The sequence below is a fragment of the Nannobrachium achirus genome (genome assembly GCF_963921795.1).
Source record: "Nannobrachium achirus genome assembly, chromosome: 5".
Classification (NCBI taxonomy): domain Eukaryota; kingdom Metazoa; phylum Chordata; class Actinopteri; order Myctophiformes; family Myctophidae; genus Nannobrachium; species Nannobrachium achirus.
Genome location: NC_137814.1, coordinates 56,439,037 through 56,457,055, shown reverse-complemented (window position 1 = coordinate 56,457,055; position 18,019 = coordinate 56,439,037). Strand labels below are relative to the sequence as shown.

Genomic DNA, 18,019 nt, shown 5'->3' with positions numbered 1-18,019 from the left:
GGACCAGCACCACCATCCGCCGCGATGCTCCTGCGGACTCCCGCCGCTGGAAGTATAGGATTTGGGATGACTTTGTTCTTCATGGTTGGCTTTTCAATGCTAGTTAAGGACTGTGGGGTCACAAATTCTCACAGTCCTGGTTTTTACCTCAGAGTGACCTTCTCCTAGGTGGGTTGCCTACCATGGCTAAGAGCCCCACCCGCCCCGACTGATAGCTCAGATTGCCGGATCTGAATGGTCCACATGCTGATGTTTTAACTCACTGAATGGTTCTAATTAAATACAAGTTCTAAAGTGTCGAAGTTTCACCTGAATCTCTCTCTGTTGAGTCCCATCAGCGGTGTGCTCCATGTTCCTTTCTGAGCCATGAGTGAGTGTGTCTGTCCACTGGCTCCCCTTATAAGCAATTTAACATGCATATTAGGGGGAGTGTCAAGTGGTGAGAACAGCCAATCAACTGAGGCAGATGTGAAAACAATGGAGTCCCAGCTCAAACCCCCACAGAAACCAAGCTCACTAAGTATTTCTAATTAAATATAAAGTAGTTCTAATTAAATACAATTCTAAATGTCAAAGTTTCACCTGAATCTCTCTCTGTTGAGTCCCATCAGCTGTGTGCTCCATGTTCCTTTCTGAGGTTTAGGAAACAAAAATAAGACTGGCAAAGCAAAAGAAGGCTAGGCAAAACCTAGCGTAATGGCTGAACCTTATAGGCATTAGGAAATGTGCAAAATTGGGCAATTTGTTTGAGGGATAATGAATGTGAGTGTTGTCTATAATGTGAATTCCTGGATATGAAAGTAAAAGTAAAATGTCACATGAAAAGCTATGTTAAATAGGATATATAAATGTTCTATAAATATATATTATATCAATGAGTCACTTGTGATAGGGAGCAGTGATATGGTTCAGTTTGCCCATAGGCTTGGGGATTCAGAGCTTTCTGCTGTCTCTGTAGCTATTTCTGTGAGTTTCCAGTTTCTAGGTCGAAAAGAAATATTTCACGCCACTCATTAAATATTAGCCCACACTGTTCTATTGTGCAATGTGACGTAGGCATAACTAATTAATATTAACGTTTGTTTAATATAGAGTTGTATCAAGGGGGGGCGTGGTTTCATTCTGCCCTCGTTGTGGCGTCTTGTTGTGTTGTTCAGAGCATAGACTGTAGGGCTGTCGCAGTGGGGCACTTGTTGATTAGATTCGGCAACTCCATGTTCTATAACCAGTTAAAATGTGCAAGTATTTTACAAACAAGCTGTCTGAGCTTTTATCCATGGACACACTTTCTCCAGCTCTGGACTACCACGGAACCGAAGAAGAAGGGACACTAAGCTATAGCCGATAGCTATTTTCTGTGTAGTGTGTGTGTGTGTGTGTGTGTGTGTGTGTGTGTGTGTGTGTGTGTGTGTGTGTGTGTGTGTGTGTGTGTGTGTGCGTGCGTCGTGACAGACAGTGCGCGCACACACACAACGTCCACACACGAAAAATAGCAGATCTACAAGCTCACAGCGCGTCGCGAAAGCGTTGTGAGCTTGTATATCAGCTACGTAGCTATGTAGCCGAGCTAAATAGCCGTAGAGCCGAAACCAACGTGTTTACATGAGAAGCTGCTGCTGCTACTACGGCTATTGGCTCGGCTACGTAGCTACGTAGCTGATATACAAGCTCACAACGCGTCACTTTCACGTATTAGGAGGGTAGTATGAGTCACCAAAATGGAGTTTGGAGTTACAATGGATGTATGTGGAGAGAGGCCCATAAGCTGTTTCCCTGTTGAAAGTGGAATATCCCTTTAAATACTGAATAAAGGGATGGAAATCTGGTTGGGAAATGTATTTTGAATTGAATAATTTTGAACTATTCTAACTATCGATCCCTAAAGGAATGTAAATCCATAACTTCCTTCAAAATTGATCAGAAGAGTCACCTACAGGCGGCTGCTACTCGTAGTAACTTTAGATAGACTAAGCGCATACTTACCGGTACCTCCCCTTTTCCACTGTAAATATCTTCCATTTCTTTTTTCTTTTTTTCCCCCTACATTATGTTATTGATCATATCCTATGCAAAGTACTGTGTTCTATCCGTCTGTCTTTCAATGAGATACATAAAGTGGTTCCTGTGTAAATAATTCTGTGCCTGGTGTCTCAACCCCAACTGGGACTGGACATGCACTTGTGCCAAGTAATACATAAGTATTATGTATTAACTAGAGTGATAGATTACATATCTCCTCTGCTCTCTCATGTGTGCAAATGTATTGAAAGAGCCTGTAAACAGGAAATGCCCTGTTTTGGGCATGTACCGTAGAAAGACCTCTGTTTTTTATTTAACGTGGCTTGTGGCCAACTAGATAAATGAATGTCTGGACAAGGTAGCCTACATCCAGAGAAGATACAGTCATTTGGAAGCACTGTTATGATTCCATGTTTTACATCACACTGTGGATAAGCAGTGTCACATTCATTGTGTAGCCTATTGCTAGAGTGATCTAATTTCTATTCAAATGTTTAGAAATATTTTAAGGCGTTATTGCGTTATGAATTAGCACCTAACAAAATAGTAAATCATATTTTTCTTGTTTTCTTTCTTAATGATGGTGCCAGGTGCCATGATCCCCCCCCCCCCCCCCCCCCAGCTGAAGTTAGCCACACCCATAGTGTTGGGCGAATGGTAAAAGGGGAGGGGATGATTATATGATGTCATTTTATCTGTGTTTTTGGATCGGCACTTTTGACCCACAAGGTGTCAGCCTCCAGGAAAAAATACAAAGGGAATAAATAATAGCTCATAACAACCACACCAGGGGGTCTAATGAAATACTGTCAACCTCCTATAGACACATGAAAACAAGAAAAAGAACAAAACCTCTTTAACTAGAATTTGTAAATCTTTTTTCTGTTTCAGGGCAAACAGATTGTCCTGCTCCCAAACTGGAGGGTGGGTTTTTTGCACCAGAGAAAGAGACCTATCCTCATGGAGCAACAATTCATTACAGGTGTGACTACCGACATAAACCTAACGTAGAGGGGTGGTGGGCAACAAGCTCATGTCAAAATGGCAACTGGACACAGACACCACAATGCATAGGTAAGTGTGCCATAATATGCTGTAATTCTATCTATATTATACAAACACATGCATTTGTTGAAATTAATGCTTTCTAATTAAATATTAAAATAAAAAAAACATATAGTATGTATTACTGTGTATTACATGGTAGCAGTGACCATATTCACATGGTAGTACATCATAATCAGGGGTGGGCATAACACACCCTGTAACCGCATAACGTGCATAACGTTACAGTACATCAGTCAGATCGAGAAAGGAGCCTTCGTTTTTCGAGCATTCGTTTCTCAAGTTCTTTTGTCGACACTGCGGCCCTGCCGGGCCTGATGTACGGTCAATGAAATGTAAAATTGCAAATGCTATTTCTTTTCAGATGTAAACGATTGCCTTAACCCAAAGATCCCTAATGCACAATACACACCTCCTCCATATGAGAATGGAAAATGGATTAGGATTAAGTGTGATGAAGGCTATAAAATCAGTGGTACCCTAACCGAAACCCTTACTATTACTACATGTAGACATGGAACCTGGACATCACCTCCAGTCTGTGAAAGTAAGTCTGTGAGATGTTTGTCCACAAAAAAACTAAAACAAGTTTACTGTTAAAGTCCCTGTATTCATAACAATTTGTTTCTAACTTTACCCTCCCAATGATTAACTGAACTGTTTACAGGGAATGCATGTCCACAGCCTGATGAAATACCTCATGCTGTCATCATGTATGAATACCAGACCATGTTTCCTGACGGGAGGAACGTATCGTATCAGTGTGAAAAAGGATATTATGTTGCACAAGGCAAAGGCAAATCCATTGTGTGCTCACATGGTCAGTGGTATGAGATTGAATCATGTGTCAGTAAGTGAACATTTTCTGATCATAAATGTATAACAGTGTTGATTTTGACAGCAAGGTTTGATTTAGTTTTAGTCATAGTCTTTTGAATAAATTGTAATTTAGTTTTAGTCATATTGAAGTCGTCTGAAAAGTCTAGTTTTAGTCGACTAAATATCAAAGGATTTTCGTCGACTAAAGGGTTTCCTGCAGCACTTTATAGGCCAGGCGCCCCGCCCGGCCAGAAAAACCCCCCGCCCCCCCAAGGGTATTAAAAAAAAAAGAAGAAAAAAAAATCAAAAAACTTTTTGGACCTCTAACAATGTACTAGGCATGATCGCGATCGCAAAATTGCATGTTTAACCCCCATACCAACCCTATCTTTCAAACATGGCAGCCATGTTTGTTTACATTTGAAGAAAACATAAGGGCTGGTATCTCCTGAATGCCTGAACGGATTTCCAAGCGGATTTTTTTGTTTGAAAGCTGTGAAAAGCGTGTACATGCATAGTGCATCATCTGTGCACGAATTGTGGGCACATTCATGTGTTTTTATAGGGCAAAAATAAGAATTAATATTAAAAATGAAGTGAATTAATTACTCGAATTAATTAATTAATTATCAAAAGATTTCGTGACATCCCCCCCTGGTCAAGACTTTTTCCTGCAGGAAACCCTGAATCTGCAGTAGATTTTGTCTACAAAATGTGTTTTGACAGGCCTTGATGGCGTCGAAGCGGATGATTTTACACGTGGTTGTTTAGCCGATCTGCACAACGCATCATAGTGCGATGCGGTGTGAGATTGTAGATCTGCTATTTTCAGAGTGCAACACCCGAGCACAACCAAACATTATATATATATATATACTGTATATATATAGTCTTATGCCTCATTCACATAGGGAGCAGCAAAGCTAAAGTTTAGCTTGCTTGGTCAATGTTATCTCAATGGAAACCAGCTTTAAAGCTTCCAAACCTTCGTTTGGTGTGTCCCCTGTATCTTTAAAGCTGGTTTCCATTGAGATAACATTGACCAAGCAAGCAAAACTTTAGCTTTGCTGCTCCCTATGTGAATGAGGCATAAGTCATCAAAATCAATACTAGTGTATAACTCTTTAGGCAATGTGCAATACTGGGCAATTTGTTTGAGTGATAATGGCCACGTTTCCCAAAGCACAGGTCGTACGAGGGCCTTCGCTCGGCTGCGGTCCTTACAATTATGGCGTTTCTCAAACGTGCTTGTAAGCGCCTCTCGTAAAACAGCCTTCGCACGCCAGTAGGCTGGCCAGAGCCTTGTATTAGAGAGTTCTGCCAACTCTGGCCCCATGTGAACGGAGATTATGCAACTCTCCCTGAAACTCTCCTTAGTGGCTCTGGGCTTCGATTGATAGGACGTCAGCAGCTGCGCTCCGAAATGAATTTCAGCGGCTTGTGTGATTGTATCGGGCCGGCCCATCAATAAAACATAGGTTACAACACTGAAAATGAACACACTTTTAGCGCTGTTGGTAGGCTAACTGACCGCACAACCCCCTTGTTTTAATTTGAAACTACATGCAAAGCTGCAAAGCGCTGTTGCCTGTTGGTAGGCCTATAACTGACTGCACAAATTGACTTAACTGCCTGTCTTAAATATATATATATTTTTATTTTATAGGCTAGGCCTACAGTATTGTAGACTAGAGTATTGGTTCTCAAAATGAGCTCTGTATCGTTTATATCGATCTGCTGAAGCGGGAGTCGAACCCGAGGCTCTCAGTCATTAGTCCGACTCACAACTCGTCATGCTAATAAGCCTGTGTTGAGTCATGCTAATAAGCCTGTGTTGAGTTACTAAGGCTGTTGTCCGCCCCGTCTTGTCTGTAATAATTATAGGGCTACATTTAGTTATATGAACCAATGGACCCTCATCTTCCTAGCCTGATTTCAGACTCAGCGCTGGAGAACCAGTCCGCTCAGAGAGTGGGCTGAAGCCAGGCGATCATCATCCTACACTCTCAAAATGTGAGTTGCATTTTGGAACCATTTGGTTCCTAACTTCAAACGTCCAAACTAAAATATAACGGCCCTGCGCCTCTTTACCTCAGTGTTGGCACGACGCGCAAGGGGCTAAAGAGGCAGGCCTGTTATCCTATATTTTAGTTTGGAAGTTTGCAAGTTAGGAACAAAATGGTTCCAATTTGTAGGCTAACTCTCAGAGTGTAGGATGATGAGTGCGTGCGATGAGTCGTGTTGGCAAGGGGGGTTGTGTGTTGGACTAGCGACAGGATGATCCGAGTTCTATCACCGCTTCCACGCATCGCTGTATGTCTTTTAGCTGGGGACAGGGGACCCACACTGGTCCACGGACCCACTTAACAAATGAGACAGCCTATAAGCTTGTTCTTTTTTATGTAAGTGTGTGTTGTGGTGCGCTATTTCTCAGTAGCCTATATATCAAAGCAAGCAACACGCATAACATAAAACATATAGTTCACCTTTGTATTTTTTATTTATTTATTATATAGCCTAAATATATAGTTCACTTGTTTATTTTGTATAGCAGGTGTGTAGAATAGCCTACTCTATCATCCACAAGACTTAGATAGTTTTTTAAATATACTTTCATACTGTAGTTATACTTAGTTATATAGTGCTCAGTTGTCTATGAAGGGTGCTTGCGGGCGCCCCGGCGCACCCTTAAAAAACCCATCGTACAGGGCACGTCTGCAGCACCCGTGGGAAACTTGCAGGAAAGGTGTTTGCTTCTAAAATCCTCCTTACGATGGCCATTCGTATAAAGTGTGCATTCAACCGTCATCACAGCCATTTGGTTCCATTGTACGAGACGACCGGTTTCCTGAAAGCCCTCGTTGCTCTTGATTGACAGGTGCCTGCGCAGTCTGCGCAGAACGATTTTGGTCTCTACGACCATGCCTGAGCTTACGAGCACTCAAAATCGCTTTGGGAAACGCGGCCAATGAGTGTGAGTGTCGTCTAGGCCTATAATGTGAATGTGAAAGTAAAAGTAACATATCACATGAAAAGCTATGTTAAGCTATGTTTTGCTTTGACTGATAATGTTACTCCTCATTGTGAGATTGTAGAAGTGCATTTGTTCGTGGGCGACACCGTCCTACCACAAAATATGAAGTACCGGTAATCTAAATTGAATTCCTTTCTCCTACTTGCGATCAGGTTGTCAAAATGTGATGTCACTCATATGTGTTACTTGTTGTCACCTTCTTACACTAATGAAAAAATATATATATATCCAAAACAATCATATTTCTTAATCATTTCAACCATAACGTTTATGACAATGTTTGAATATTAACCTAAAAATAACACTGTCAGTTATGTAACATATTGTAAGAGGATTAAAAATGATTAAATAGCATTAAACTAAGACTTATGCCAATAGAACCAGTTCCTGGTGTTTAAACAACAGTCGTCGTTTAGAAAATGAGTGAGAGCAGCTGCAACCTTTATAAAAAATTATCGATTCAGACAAATGAAAGAAAACATATCACAGGTTATTTCCACATATCTTGTTTTCTGATACATTTTCAGCTCTTTCAAATAACATTTTTTTTTAAATCTAAAATTCTCAAGGACCCGAGGAGCTATAGCCTATTGAATTCAAGGTTTCAAGGCCAGGGGCTAAGCTCGACTGAAACCAGGGGGTCCGAGAGCGACCAGTGTTGGGGGACTGTCGTCGACTACCAGGTTTAAAGGACCACCTCACCTCTGGGACAACCAGATCTTATTTTATTGTTGTTTGGGACACGATCAACACAATCCTGAGTTATTTTTTGTGTTCAATATGTATTTTAGATATTATTGTATTTCAGCATGCAACAACTGGTCATATGATGCATTTTGCATCATATGACCATATGATCGTGTCCCAAACAACAATAACGACGAGTAACTGATGGAGCACCCGACAGTACCTATCCCACCGCTGCCACCAATGTTGCCTCTGCCGAGAGGCAAACCCGGGACCCGATATCCGATGGCGTGTGCGTTACCACTAAACTAAAGAGCCAGGCTCGTTAGCCAAGCTGCAACGCACACACTGTATAGCCTACAGTAGTTGGTCTTAGTATCTAGCTCTGGCAGAGACGTTAACAAATCACACAAATCTCTGGACCTCCAGTTTCTAGTATTAAAATTGTAGGTGCCCAGAACTGGCTGACAGGCTGGCTTCAGCTGCATGTATGACCTGTCCTCTTTTTATCATGTGCTCTCTCTATAGAGCTGGAGGTTATGTGGGAACGCCTACTGAGTGGCAAAAAACTAATTTCTGCCATTGACAGCCCATACATCCAAACAGATTAGTCCTATCTGATTGTATTAAACAAAGTTAAACTCACCAACATTGCGGCTGTACTGAAAGCTTGAATTAACCTCTTTCTATCTGCAAAGTTTTTGTTTCATAAAAATCCACCATAGGCATGTTATGAGCTACTTTCTGTCAAGACATTCTGTGCAGTTTTCTTTTTTTTTTTTTGTCCAAGTGTCAGAGTTTCAACAAAACAACATCCTGCTGCCTCCTGCATTATGTGCAATGTAGAAACAGGTGGTATGCAGGACTGTTGAGTGATTTGCAACTAGCACTTCCAAACTCCAATGCTCCATGCTGATCAATGATTTGCCACTCAGTCTAGATTAGGGGGGCGGGTCCCAGTGGACTTGCATACCCTCTATTTTAACATTTGTCTCTCTTCTCTTCTCGTCTCTGTCTGTCTCTGGTCTCAACTCTGTTGTGTGTTTGAACATGGCAGCTTGTTCCAATTACCTTGGTATAAGTAAGTATAATTATAATATAAAGATGGTGAGGAACGACCAGCTGACAGCCTCCAGTGTGTATAGTACATCCTACCCCGCCTACAATGCCCGTCTGTACAATGGTAACTCCTGGTTCCCTGCTACAGACGATCAGCGTCAGTGGCTGCAGGTAAGGAAAGAAGGAGCCTGTGGAGAACATTAGAACTACAACACTGTTGTGAAAGAATATCTACTGGTTTTGGGGGGAAAGAGAAAGAAAATGTCTCTTGTCACAGATAGATTTGGTATTCTCAATGAGCACTACTACTAATAATACTACTACTACTACTAAAAAGAAATAAATGCGCCCATGGATTTACTTGCAGTGGTTACAATCTGACGAGGTGAACTGGAGAAATATAGACTATACTAAATAAAATAATGACTGGTGTTTGTACACAGGTGGACCTGAAGCATTCCAAAACTATCACAGGCATCATCACCCAGGGAGGAGGTGGTTATGAATATTATGTGAAATCCTTCAAAGTGTCCCACAGTGATGACGGACGGTCCTGGACCGTCATCAAAGAAGCCAACGGGTCAGACAAGGTCAGTTCAGCTGGACTTTCTTGGTCATTGGTCACTGAAGCATTTTTATGGACCATTTCTTCCACGTTTCCTTCCCTGTTTTTACATCTTTTATGGAGAATGGAGCGTATTGTTGCACACATTTTTGCACAAACTCAAAATAGCAAGAAACCACTCCATTCCCATTTAAACAACAACTTTAGTTTTTTTTACAACAAGGGTTCATATTTTAGATTGTAATTAGAGAAAAGAAAAGGTGAGTGTTAAAATGTTTTCATTTACATCGGTTTATCACCTTTAGCATGCTATAACATGGGGGCATTCATACGCATGGGGGCATGCGTACAAGTGGCTACATTTCTTTATTGCTATTTACAGTAACACTACTAGCCCCCATAAGTCACATCTAACCATGAAAGGTTCCGTTGTATCTTGGGAATGGGCTTATTCTCTGTAAAACTAGACCAGGTCACCTGGTCGTGCCAGACCCGCAATGAAAACTAGTATGGCACTGAACTAACACATGAACACACAGGATTTTATAGTCTCAGCAACAAAGCGTAGTGAGCTTGTAGATCGGCTGTTTTCACTAGTATGGCTCTGGGGCAAATGTGTCTTTTAGGTCACTATGAGATAAGTTTAGAAAACAACACGTTGTGAGCTTGTAGATGGGCTGAGGAATTTATAGTGTCAGCAGCTCGTCAGCCAACTCAACTCAGCTGGTCCTGTACAGGTGACAGCACTCAAGGCAATCAGCCGAGCAAGGGAAGGGAGGGGCAGATGAGCATTCAGAGGCAAACACAGGCACACTGAGGAAAAGAGGGACAGGCACACTGAGGAAAAGAGGGACCGACCGACAGACCGACCGACCGACAGACAAAGCCTTTTGTAGGCCGACCCCCTGGGTCTGGCAAAGACTTCAACGTGGGAGCAAGCTGGTCATTTTTATTATTATTAACATTCTGACATTTTATTTATTGTCATTCTGTCTCCAGCTCTTCACTGGTAACGACGACTGGAGAACCTCCAAGGAGAACCTGTTCGAGTCGCCCATCATCAGACGGTTTGTGCGTGTGCTGCCATGGACATGGTACAACGGGATCGCCCTGAGGATAGAGCTGCTGGGCTGCGGTTTGTCATTTCCGTTCATGAAAATATATTTAAAACATATTTTTGAATTAGCATTTTCTGATAAAGCAGCAAGTTACTGTATATAGATTTTATTTCAACAGATAAACAGACAAAACTTCATCTAAGTTCAACACCAAACAGATCCATATATCATAACATCTGAATCTGTATGGAGCTAAGGGACGTTTGTTTTTTAACCACTAGGGGGAACTTTAAAATAGCTGATGTAATAATAATCTTTATTGTCCCCGGAGGGAAATTTGTCTTCACAGTCTGTTCAAACAAGAAACAACATGTAACACATAGCCAAAAAGACAACACAACATATCACATAAACAACGTGTAATGGCCTTATCGTTCATATCAGACAGTGTGGGTGTGGGAAGTCCAATGATCTTGGAAGCAATACAGGTAATACTGTAAAGTTTGTTTCTGTTAGGCATGGACAGTATGGTGAAGAAACATGCAGAGCAGTACAACAGAACAGGTTGTATAATGCTTTTGTACAGTAATAACAGAAGATGGGGGGCAACGGATAGTGATCTTAGCTTACGGATTAACATGAAGCTATCAACCTGTTCTACTGTTTTACCATGAATAGTGAGTGGGTTAAGTCCAGTGTGGGTTTCTTGAAAAAACAGCTCTTTAGTTTTGTCCATGTTCAACTCTAGATAGTTGTCAGTGCACCACTGTGTAAAATGAGAGATGGTGTTCTGGTAGTCCGTAATAGAGTTATTGTCATGAAGCAGTTCGAGAAGTACAAGCTCACATCTGTGCCCACCCACATTGTGCCAGGCCAACACATTCTCACCCCTCACTGCGCATGACACCGTGTCACCCCCCAACGGCGTCTTAGCAAGACGCTGAAAGAATCTCAGCACGTCCGGGCAATTGCACCTTCTAGTGGTCAAAGAAAAAAAAAGAAAAATGGGAATCTCCTAGTGGGATTTGAAATGACTGCTGCTGGTTTCCCAGCTACCTGACACTACCGTTCAAGCCACTATCCACGGCGGAGCCGCGCCGTCTCAGCCAAGGATGAGCCCTGTGACTCACCGCCGAGCAAGCGGTAGCGAGCGAGTTGCCGTGAGGAACGGTGCGAACGGCTTCTCAGTGGCGTTACCGGGTTATGTGCCGTTATCAGGGCAGGAAATTCACGGCGGCCACGACGGCCATGGCCGTCGTTGCCCCTCTCTTTGGCCGTGTGCCCCTCGAAAAATGACATGCCCAAACGGCCACAGTGGCCGTGGTGCCCTGGCGCCCACAGCAGTCCATTAACTGCTTTTTAACGTTTTTTCCTCTGCGCGATTGTCCAGTCATTACGGTAACAGCAGTGTGTGGTTGGTTGAGCTGCGCACATGACCAGTAGTAGATTCCATTTACGCTCGTAGTAGCAGCATAGTGGAGCCGACGGAGTCCCGCGACACAAGTTACAACACAAAACCATCACCGGGCTAAACGGGAGTTTTATCTAACGCAGCCTGTTGAATAAATCCGAATGTGTGAACGAATGCCTTCAAACGGAGCTCTGCTGAGCTCAGGACAACAACCAAAATGCAGCGCTAAGGGAACCAAAAGCTATTCTTTCCCCAAGAGGCTGAGCTGTCAGAAAGTACATTATTGTTGAGACAGATCACTCCGCGAACGGGAGGGAGGAGTTTGTGTGCGTGTGTGCGTGCGTGCACATGGCCAGTGGTGGAAAAAGTACTCAAATGTTTTACTTAAGTAAAAGTATCAATAGCCTACTGCAATGTAGACATACTTCCGTTGCAAGTAAAGTCCTCAAATTCAAAATATACTTGAGTAAAAGTACAAAAGTATTGGTATCAAAATGTACTTAAAGTACCAACAGTAAAAGTACAACATTTTTGAAAATAGCAGATCTACAAGCTCACAATGCATAGTTATGCGACACATCTTGAGCTTGTAGATCTGCTATTTTTTCTACAAGCTTGATTATTTTCAAATAGCCTAAATAGGGCTAAAGTGGTTCATGTATGTTTAATATTATTATAATTTATATATGCAAAGTAACTGGTAACTAAAGATTTCAAATAATTGTAGTGGAGTAAAAGTACAATATTTGGATCCGAGATGTAGTGGAGTAGAAGTAAGTGTTAGAAATACTCAAAATTACAATAAACAATTAAGTACAATACTTAAGTAAATGTACTTAGTTACTTTACACCACTGCACATGGCAAAACAGAAATAAACTGGTTCTTGATATTTATTTAATTGAAAGGTATTACATTAAACCTTAATGTTTAAGCTAAATTAATTATGACTGTGGCATGGACTTAAAATCATTGTTTTAATGATGGCCTTCCTGCCCTGGCACTTGGCCTTTGTGCCCTCAAACATTTGACAACACCAAAGGCCAATTGGCCTTGCCCCTAAACTGACGAAATTCTAGGCCTGGCCGTTATTGACAGAATAGTAAATATTCAGTCCCCCATTATCCACGTTCTCAAAGATAAACCGAAAACCTGCCGATGATCTCCCTGTTGGCAACAGACGCTTTACGCTGCCTTCCGCCGCCGATTGGTTAAAAGTGCACGTTACTGGTAGTTACTGATAGTATTATAATGTCCACATGAAATGATAATCCTGTTTACTTTCATTAGCGCGATCATGAGAGAATAGGTTACAGTGTGTTTTTGTCATTCTGCATCAATGTACAGTTTGACACACAAACAGTGAAACTGCTAGGATAAAGATACCAAGGTTTTTACAGTGATGTCAGTCTTATCCAACCCGGAAGTAGGAAGTAGCACAGGTTTGATGTTTGAAGCAGTTTATAAACCACAGTGACATCACTGACGAATCCTTGGTATCTTCAATTTTGCTCTCTGCTGTTTGGAAACTTCGGAGGTTGGAGATACCAAGTTGAATCACCAAACAGGGGAAACTGAATATAGATACTTAAACAAGTATGAAAAACAACAAAACTAGACATTTTTTAAATACAAGATTAAACAAGTGCTCAAAAAGATATTTGATGACTCCCCCCCCCCCCCCCCCCTCCTTTTGGATCATGCTAACCTTAAATAAATAACCTACAGTCCCATGTAATCGTCCTGGCGATGCAGAGCATGCAGAGTGGAAGCTTGTGGAGGGAGAGGATTTCATCTTTGGGTCAGAGGTCGAGTACACGTGCCGCCCAGGGTATGACGACACATTCACTCACACAGCGATTTAAATTCATCGTGAAATTGTCCTCTGTCCTAAACTGGGATCAATTCACTTTAAGTTGCATACTGCACATAATCACACTATTAGACAGACCTGTAAAGGATACGCTTGTTTCTTTTCACTATACGCCAAATTAATTTGCAAGTGTGGTTGCCGTGACACGGTTTGGTTTCATTTCATTCCATCTCCTGGGTGTGTTGGCTTGTGAGACACTCCTAGCGAGACATTATTCTTCACCCCGTAACATTATTTATTGCACGCCGAACGGCTGACATACAAGCTCACAACCGTGTTGCGGATGTGACCGCTGTGAGCTTGTAGGTCTGTTATTCCCAGCTGTTCTCTGCACGTGAAACCGTATCAGTGTGACATCTGGAAATGTGTTTATTAAACAGCATGAAATTGTATGTGAATTTAATTTGACTTGTTATAATGAAGACATGGACCGTTGACATGCTATGCTGTATTCATTCACATTCATCTTAGCTACCAACTTGTCCGTGGGTCCAGTAAACGCCGGTGCAAGAGTGGACGATGGGATGGTGAAGACCCAGTGTGTCAGTGTAAGCACATGCACACACACGAACGCGCACACACACACACACACGCACGCGCGCGCACGCACGCACGCACGCGCACACACACGAACGCGCACACACACATGCACGCGCACGCACGCACGCACGCACGCACGCACGCACGCACGCACACACACACACACACACACATTCCAAAAACAAGTCATTCCTCGCTGACATGAGCCTTCATCAATGCTCCCAGACACATTTTCTTCCCTTTCAAATAAAAAAATAAAAAATCTAAAATTCTCAATCAATAAGCCTCTTTGTTGTGACTGAGATTGTAGAAGTGCGTTTTGTGGGCGATACCATCAAAATATGAAGTAATCTAAAATGTAATTGCTTTCTCCCACTTGCGATCAGGTTGTCAAAATGTGATGTCATTAATATGCGTTACTTGTCGTCACCTTCTTAAACTAATGACCTATTTCTTTTGTTTTTCAGGAAAAATAAAAAAATACGTATAACATTTATCACAATGTTTGAATATTAACCTAAAACTAGAAAATATTGTTCCTTCGAAACAATTGTGGGCTCGCTTCAAGCCAGAAAACATGGCTATAAAAGTACAAAATGTCAAGATCGCAGGCAGTGCTCTCTTTGACGTTAATGACGCAATCAGACGCTGCATGCATGATTTGAGGCATTTTGTTCCAAAAATGTGTTATGCAAAAGTTGACCCGCTGGTGGCGCTATAACAGGCCAATGTGAGAAGGGTGGCATCTGTTCCTTGACCTAGTGGGAATGTGCTTGCAAGATTTCACGCACATTGCAGGCTGTGTTCATGATTTGAGGTGTTTTTGGCCACTTTATCGCTGCTTGCAGCTATATTTATTATTATTGTATTTTATTTTTTTGTGTGCACTTCATAGGCATGTTAGATAAAGGTCCTTAGATTGTGTGTAGAATGTTTCATGCAAATTGCTAAAAAGAATCCTAGAATAAAAACGGGTTTAAGCGTTTCACAAACTGCTCAAAATGATATAGCGCCCCCCTTTGGCCAATTGGCGTAAGATTGGTTTTAGTGATATTTGGACTAACACTCTACATCTTTACCAAATGCCATGAACATGTTACTTTGCATGTATGATTTAGAGGCAGAAGAATAATTTGCATAAAACTGCAATATTCATTGAATTATTAAAAAAGCATGTTTCAATTTAAAAGAAATCCGATCTGACAGATCTTTAGATATTGGTCCAAGGTTCACGTAAAAAAGGTTTTGTGCACGTGACGCGAAAATTCCAGAATAAAAGCTGGTTTAAGCGTTTTACAAACTGCTCAAAATGGCGGAAAATCTAAGGGCGGAGCTTACTTAAAGACAGATGTCTTCCGCTTGAGTCAAAGCACGCGTGTAAGCAAGTTGACTTATGCCCCTTTGGAGTTTGAATTTTCAAACGCTTCGTATAGCACCCCCCCCCCCCCCCCCCCCCCTTTGGCCAATTGGAATAAGATTGGTTTCAGTGATATTTGGACTAACCCTCTACATCTTTGCCAAATGCCGTGAATGTGTGACTTTGCATGTATGATTTAGAGTCAGAAGAATAATTTGCATTAAACTGCAATATTCAGTGAATTATAAAAAAATAATGTTTCCGCCAAGACAGATCTGACCGTATTGGTCCAAAGTTCATGTAAAAAAGGTTTTGCGCACGTGACACGAAAATCCCAGGAGGAGATAGATTTTTACTGTTTTTCATACAATTCAAAATGGTGGGAGAACTAAAGGTCAGAGGTCAAAAGTCAGAGTGTAAAAGTTGTTCGGCATGAGGAGACGCATAAGTGTATACAGGTTACATGGCTGTACCTCAAGCAGAGCATGAGCTATACCTGTTCAAAGTTTGCACTTTCAAAGGCTTCCTACAGCGCCACCCTTTGGCCGATTGTTGCGAGCTTTGTGTTTTAGACGTTTGGCATAGTCCTCTGCCATACTGCCGAGTTTCGTAAAAAGCGACTGCACGGTCAAGCCACTAGAGAAAAAGTGGCGGAAGAATAGTAATGATGATGAAGTACAATATCAATGAGTGGCCTTTGCCACTGCGTGGCTTGGCCACTAATGAAGAGAAAGTACAATATCAATGAGTGGCATTTGCCACTGCGTGACTTGACCACTAATAATGAGGCTATAAAAAATATTCCACCCCCGCCCATCCACTTCCATTATAAAAACAATCTGCCCTGGCTTTTTCGTCCCACCTAGTAACAAGAGCAAAATGGGGCGGGATTTGACAAAGAGTGGATTCATAACATGAACGGTAGATATTTTTTGGCTAAAGCCAACCAATCAGAGGTATCTGTGCCTCCGTGTTTATGACACCATACTATTTTTTTCCGGCCTAAATGTGTTCTAAATCAGGGTAAACCAATCGGAAGCCTCTGTGCCTATGTAATCATGGAAAAATCAACAGAATCAAAGTGTTTCATTGGTCTGGCTAACTCATGTCATCATCATTAGTGACATCATCATTTTTTTTTTACATAAAGCGGGGCATAGGAGTGGTTTGCACCGCTAAAAAACAACAAAACTAGACATTTTTTAAATACAAAATTAAACAAGTGCTCAAAAAATATTTGATGACCATACTACCATATTTTGGACCATACTAACCTTCAATAATTACCCTACAGTGAGTACAGTCCGATGTGGTCGCCCTGGCGATGCAGAGCATGCAGAGTGGCAGCTTGTGGCGGGAGAGGATTACGTCTTTGGGTCAGAGGTCGAGTACACGTGCCGCCCAGGGTATGACGACACATTCTCTCACACAGCGATTTACATTCAACGTGAAATTGTCCTAAACTGGGATCAATTCGCTTTTACCAAGCTGCATACATAAACACGCTATTAGACAGACCTGTAAAGAATTCGCTTGGTAGGCTCTTGTTTTCACTATACGCCAAATCTCTTGATATTGATGACATCAGTGATCTCCATTAATGGGTATAAAGGGGACAAGGATGGAATTAATTTGCAAGTGTGGTTGTGTCGTTTATTAAACAGCACGAAATTGTATGTGAATTTCATTTGACTTGTTATAATGAAGACTTGACCGTTGACATGCTATGCTGTATTCATTCACATTCATCTTAGCTACCAACTGGTCCGTGGGTCCAGTAAACGCCGGTGCAAGAGTAATGGATGGGATGGTGCAGCCCCAGTGTGTCAGTGTAAGCACATGCACACACACGAACGCGCGCGCACACACACACACACACACACACACACACACTCACGCGCACGCACGCACGCACGCACGCACGCACGAACGCACACACACACACACACACACACACACACACACACACACACACACACACACATTCCAAAAACAAGTCATTCCTCGCTGACATGAGCCTTCATCAATGCTCCCAGACACATTTTCTTCCCTTTCAGATAAAAAATTAAAAAATCTAAAATTCTCAATCAATAAGCCTCTTTGTTGTGACTGAGATTGTAGAAGTGCGTTTTGTGGGCGATACCGTCAAAATATGAAGTAATCTAAAATGTAATTGCTTTCTCCCACTTGCGATCAGGTTGTCAAAATGTGATGTCATTAATATGCGTTACTTGTCGTCACCTTCTTAACCCTTTTAGTGCCTATCCCGAACTAGTTCGGGATATTCGGGATCAAAAACAATTTTTTATTTGCTATTTTACTTACCCCGAGCTGCTTGGAGCAACGTGGGTGGTCCCGGCTCGCCCAGCGCTCACCAACGAGAGACGCTAGATGCTCCGACGATTTATTCCATTGAAAATGGTTTAAAATAAAGTTTAGACCCCCCCCAATGTTCACCAAATGTTCATTGTAGGCGGCGCGACGTATTCCAGGGTGCCTATCCCGAACATGTCCGGGATATTTAATAAAATTA

General features: G+C 41.9%; 1 protein-coding gene across 7 annotated transcripts in view; it reads left to right on the top strand.

The window, feature by feature from the left end:
• Positions 1 to 18,019, top strand: part of LOC308285914 (coagulation factor XIII B chain-like) — a 263,356-nt gene that overhangs the window by 233,820 nt on the left and 11,517 nt on the right. For 6 of the 7 annotated variants that reach the window (XM_080726824.1, XM_080726822.1, XM_080726828.1 and 3 more), the window contains 10 exons: positions 2,911 to 3,093; positions 3,449 to 3,631; positions 3,752 to 3,934; positions 8,682 to 8,854; positions 9,127 to 9,273; positions 10,248 to 10,383; positions 13,445 to 13,547; positions 14,061 to 14,137; positions 16,781 to 16,892; positions 17,241 to 17,317. In XM_080726824.1, coding sequence (XP_080582950.1) covers positions 2,911 to 3,093; positions 3,449 to 3,631; positions 3,752 to 3,934; positions 8,682 to 8,854; positions 9,127 to 9,273; positions 10,248 to 10,383; positions 13,445 to 13,547; positions 14,061 to 14,137; positions 16,781 to 16,892; positions 17,241 to 17,317 — 1,374 coding nt within the window. The remainder of the gene's footprint in view (positions 1 to 2,910; positions 3,094 to 3,448; positions 3,632 to 3,751; positions 3,935 to 8,681; positions 8,855 to 9,126; positions 9,274 to 10,247; positions 10,384 to 13,444; positions 13,548 to 14,060; positions 14,138 to 16,780; positions 16,893 to 17,240; positions 17,318 to 18,019) is intronic. The other variant, XM_080726823.1, reaches the window with a different exon arrangement.